Source organism: Chrysoperla carnea, chromosome 1, assembly GCF_905475395.1.
Source record: "Chrysoperla carnea chromosome 1, inChrCarn1.1, whole genome shotgun sequence".
In the NCBI taxonomy this organism is placed as follows: Eukaryota; Metazoa; Arthropoda; class Insecta; order Neuroptera; family Chrysopidae; genus Chrysoperla; species Chrysoperla carnea.
This window is the reverse complement of record NC_058337.1, coordinates 32,059,626-32,064,199: the sequence shown is the minus strand read 5'-3', so window position 1 is coordinate 32,064,199 and position 4,574 is coordinate 32,059,626. Positions and strand designations below refer to the sequence as shown.

General features: G+C 31.0%; 1 protein-coding gene across 1 annotated transcript; it reads right to left on the bottom strand.

The window, feature by feature from the left end:
• Nucleotides 1–2,707: 2,707 nt before the first annotated feature.
• LOC123299632 lies at nt 2,708–4,234 on the bottom strand. The gene has a single exon (XM_044881941.1). The coding sequence runs from the start codon at nt 4,232–4,234 to the stop codon at nt 2,708–2,710; it is 1,527 nt and encodes a 508-aa protein (XP_044737876.1).
• Between the last annotated feature and the right edge of the window lie 340 nt (nt 4,235–4,574).

Below are 4,574 nucleotides of genomic sequence, written 5' to 3'. Positions count from 1 at the left end.
TCTTAATACCAACCAATATGAGGTTGTTTCAACCTTATCGTGAGATCATATATGGCGAATAGTGTCGCGAATGCGATACAATTACCGTACGAGATTGAATGGTGAAGTTGACACAAACGCATGAGTTGTTTGTATGAAAGTAATACACTGTCTAACACATTTTAAATATTGTTGTTTTGAAATGTAAGATAGTGTTAAACAATCTTTTTTTGATTGGTTCTACTATTTATAAATATTATAACAAAATACTGATGTGATTGTCACAATTACACGAGAAGGAAAAAAAATGTTTATACCTGCTAAGGTTTATTGAAAAAAAATTACATTTCTTCAAGTCCCTTTTGAACCAGCGTCATTTGGATTACTATCGATTTAGGTGTCATAAGTCTACAGCTTAACCAACTGCTTGTTACAAATAAACCAAAAAATATGGTAAATGTTATAAAAATGATTAATGTGTTTATTTCAAACTCTCTGTTAATTGGTAACAATAATTTTCATGAAATCATGAAATTGGCTCGATCACATATAGTATAGGAGTAGACATGATAGATATGCGATCATAATAACCAAATATTCTATTTAAAGCAAACGCAAAGAAATTTTCTTTTAGTTAATCGATTCGCTTTATTTACACGATATATTCCAACTAAGTAAAATTTTATTTTCCATCAATAAAATGCATTACTTTCAACTAAAATGAATCTCTTTCATAGAAATAATGATTTTGTTTATTTAACTTCAGTGATTTGTATCAATGAATTCATATTTTAAATTCAATCCCATTCTATGTATTGTAAATACAAATATTTAGCTGTACTTCTTCCAATCATTAGGCAATTATTTGAAAGTATTTTTACTTTATTTCAATATGAAACGGCCAACTTCGGGATGAGGTTGTCATTATATTAATTTTTTTTTCAGTGTACTTTTTGATTCTAAATGTGAATTCAACTGTCCATGTCAACAGTGAAAATGAGATATTATTTCTATATTATAAGATTTTCTGGAAGACAGAAAATGTAAAACATTGTGATTATTGATATCTATAATAGATTTTTCTATGTAATTATTACTTTTAAAACATTTATTTACTTACGTCATATTGAATTTTATTTGGTAGCCTAAAATAGAAATTTAGAATTTTTTGAGAATCATTTAATAAAAAAAAGCGTAGACAAAATTTAATCGTAATTTCATAAATTATTTTCAGACTGAATTTCTCTCATACAAATATTTTGAAAAATGATTAATATTTTTTGGAAATTGGAAAATCGATACCCTGTTGAGTGGCGTAAATTACAGATTTGTACTGTTAATTATTGTTGTAAAAATTTTTTTTTTTCAACTGTAAAATATAATCTGAATCAAAATTTCTGTAATTTGTGTATTATTTCGCTAAAATATAAAGCAATAAATAATGGTTGTCTACATTCTAATCATTTTGAAACTTTAGTCACTTTCTTATCCAATTATATCTCATCGTAACTATTGATGAAAATAAATTTGTATGATTCATCATAGCCCAGAAAAATAGGCAAAAACAGCCGATTTACTTAAAAAATCAATGAAGTTTTTTCACCGGGATTATCTTTATTAAGATGCAAGAAACGACCTATAAAAAATTCATTGCAGAATGGATTCTAAAAAAGAAAAATCATCATTTTCCTGGGCTAATAATTAATAGAAACTTTTTTTTTTCATTACAAGTTGGGACCGATTTTTTTCAATTCATGAAAGAAAACAAGTTTAATTTTTATCTTAAGAATTATTTTATATCTTCTGTATGGCTGATTTCAATTCAAGTTTAACCGAATTTCTATTCAAAATTAGCATTAACTATTGAATTAATTATTGTCTCTTATTGATTTAAATTATGCAGTAGTCAATAATGTTGTTGTAAATTTTGATTTGTGGTCACATAGTCCCGTTCACAAATTCCCGAAATTAAGCATGATTAATTTGTGCAGGATCCAGTTTAAAACATGCTCCTGAACGTAAAAGTGCAAGTTGCCGGTGGATAACCCGGTAGGATATTGTTTCAACAAATTTTATTTAAACAAATGAGTAATATTGACCAAATCGCTAATTAACAGAAAAAAAAAATTGTTCCGTTAACAATTAACAATTAAGCACTAAAAATACAATTAGGCCCAAAAATTTTGGGGGATGTTGTTTACACCACAAGTGAAAATTTTATTCATAAAAAAAATTTTCCATACGAAAATTCATCATGCTCAATGACGGATTTTACCGGGACTAATACCTACACAAAATAATTTTTTTGTTTTTGATAGCATTAAAAACGTGTCTCTGATTCTAAACAGTTTTACAGTTTTACGGTCAACTGCGTATTTTATTCGGTATTATAATTCATTACTGACCTTACGTTAAATAATTTTTGTACTTAAACAAACATTTTGTTAGAAATAAGTTTTGTTTACGCTCTTTATTTATTCTTTTTTAGTCATAAAATCCCTGAAAATATACTTTTAAAGTAAATGATCTTTCCACCATTATATTAAAATTTTTTCAACAGACACTAACGAAAATATATTTATAGAGTAAAAGGGATTTCTTTTTTTCTTTTAAATTTCTAGGAAATAATACAATTTATCTCTCGAAAAGGGCTCTGCTATTTCCATAAATCTTTGTGCTACAATTTTGTCAGAATAGAATTTCTATGGGAAAAAATTTACAAAAAATTCTATTTCACAAATAAATCTTTTAGTGTTGAACATATAGATGTGTCACAAGTTTCAGACGGTTCTTCTTCGCCGGTTTTACCCGAAAACCAACTCGACGGCGATGTTGTTTTTTGAATAGTATTATTTTTGCCAGATGGAGTTTTTGGGCTCGATGATGATTTTGGAATAGCACCTTTTGATTGAGTTGAAGATGCTGTAGTTCCACTCGTTGATGGTGTTGTTGCTGATGGTGAGCTTGGACTTTCAGCCGCACCACGTCGTAAGAAAACTTCAATGGCACTACCTATCGCTTCAGCATCTACAACTGAGCCACTTTTCCCATCCCATACAACTTTATTTGCTTTATCATCTATTGATTTTGGTTTTGTATCCATGGCAAAAGTAATTTTTGGCTTAGGTCTTTCTGATCCATCTTTCTTGGACATTGGTTGATGTCGTTTTATAAACCAATTTGATGGGCCTTCTTGGGAAGATGTAATCTTGCCGTCTTTGGATACGTCCTCTCGATTTACTGCATGCAATATGGATATATCAAAACTATTCGATCGATTTGATTTTAATAGACCACGTCTCTGTTCAACATTACCACCGGTAGTTGTTTTATTGTTCTCGCTAGATTTTGGGAGGCCACATAGATTAATTTCCGTTGCAGATGATGTTAAGGATGACAAAATGGATATTAAATCAGTGTTTGTGCATACAATGCCAGTGGATGATTTTTTAGGTTTTGGTATTTCAGCTTGTGTTGGCAAATTTGGAAATTCAGATGCGCGCCGTCTAGGTGGTATTAATGGTGGTAAATTTGTACCCACAAAATCAGAATAACGACGTCCTCCTTTTTCTGGAGTTTGTCCAGTGTAACGCATTGGAGATGTCGATGGGCCAGCACTCTCGTCTAACGGTTGAACTTCACAGACACGTTCGCTACTTGTATTCCACATTTTCATACGAACTTTACGAGCAGTCACAATATCATCCATAATATCTAATTGTAAATTATGTACACTCCCACGATGGTCACTCGAGGGTGGTGGTCCACCACTAATTGATTCACGTCGACTGCCCCCTAATATTGTACGACTACCTGATTTTGAAATCAATGATGGAAATGCGGCAACACTTTCACGACGATTACGTCCAAATAATGCAGGTGGTACACGTGAAATTGTGACAACAGAATGGCGTCGACCTGACGTTGGTGCTGGTTGAGAGCATAATGTAGCAAGAAATGCCTGTTCTCGTGGTGACGGACCTGAACCTTCTCCACCACGTTCGGATAAACGACGCACTTGACTAGCTGTTATTCCTGTTGTACACGATGGCGTTGGTAACGAATGTTTACGTGTTTCACGTGGATCACGCCAAGGCGATAATAAATAAGGATTATGCATTGGTGAATCCATATCTTGACTGGAGCGTGGTGTTGATCGTAAACTTTTATGACCTTCTTCTTCATCATCTTCTACAACTATCATAGGCTCTTTTTGACCCAAGCTGGACTGTGGTGTAATTGATGCTCGACGCATTTTCTGAAATAAAATAGAAAAAAATCATATTAACATAGATATAAAGAAGCAAGTTTCTATTGAAAAATTTATGAAGGTAAAATTGATAATTCCTTGTTTCGAAAATTCAATGATTACTAGCTAATAAATAATAATAATAACAATTATGCCCTTGTATCCTGAATTGATTTTGTTTCTACTTATTTTTGTGCAATGCTTATGAAATAAACAATTAAATTTATTATTTAAATTAAGATGAACATTTCTGTGGGTTGTTTTATCGTTTTATGCATTTTGTTATATATTCACTTCAGGACTCTATTTATTTAGTAAGATTTATAAAATTATATTAATTAGCTAG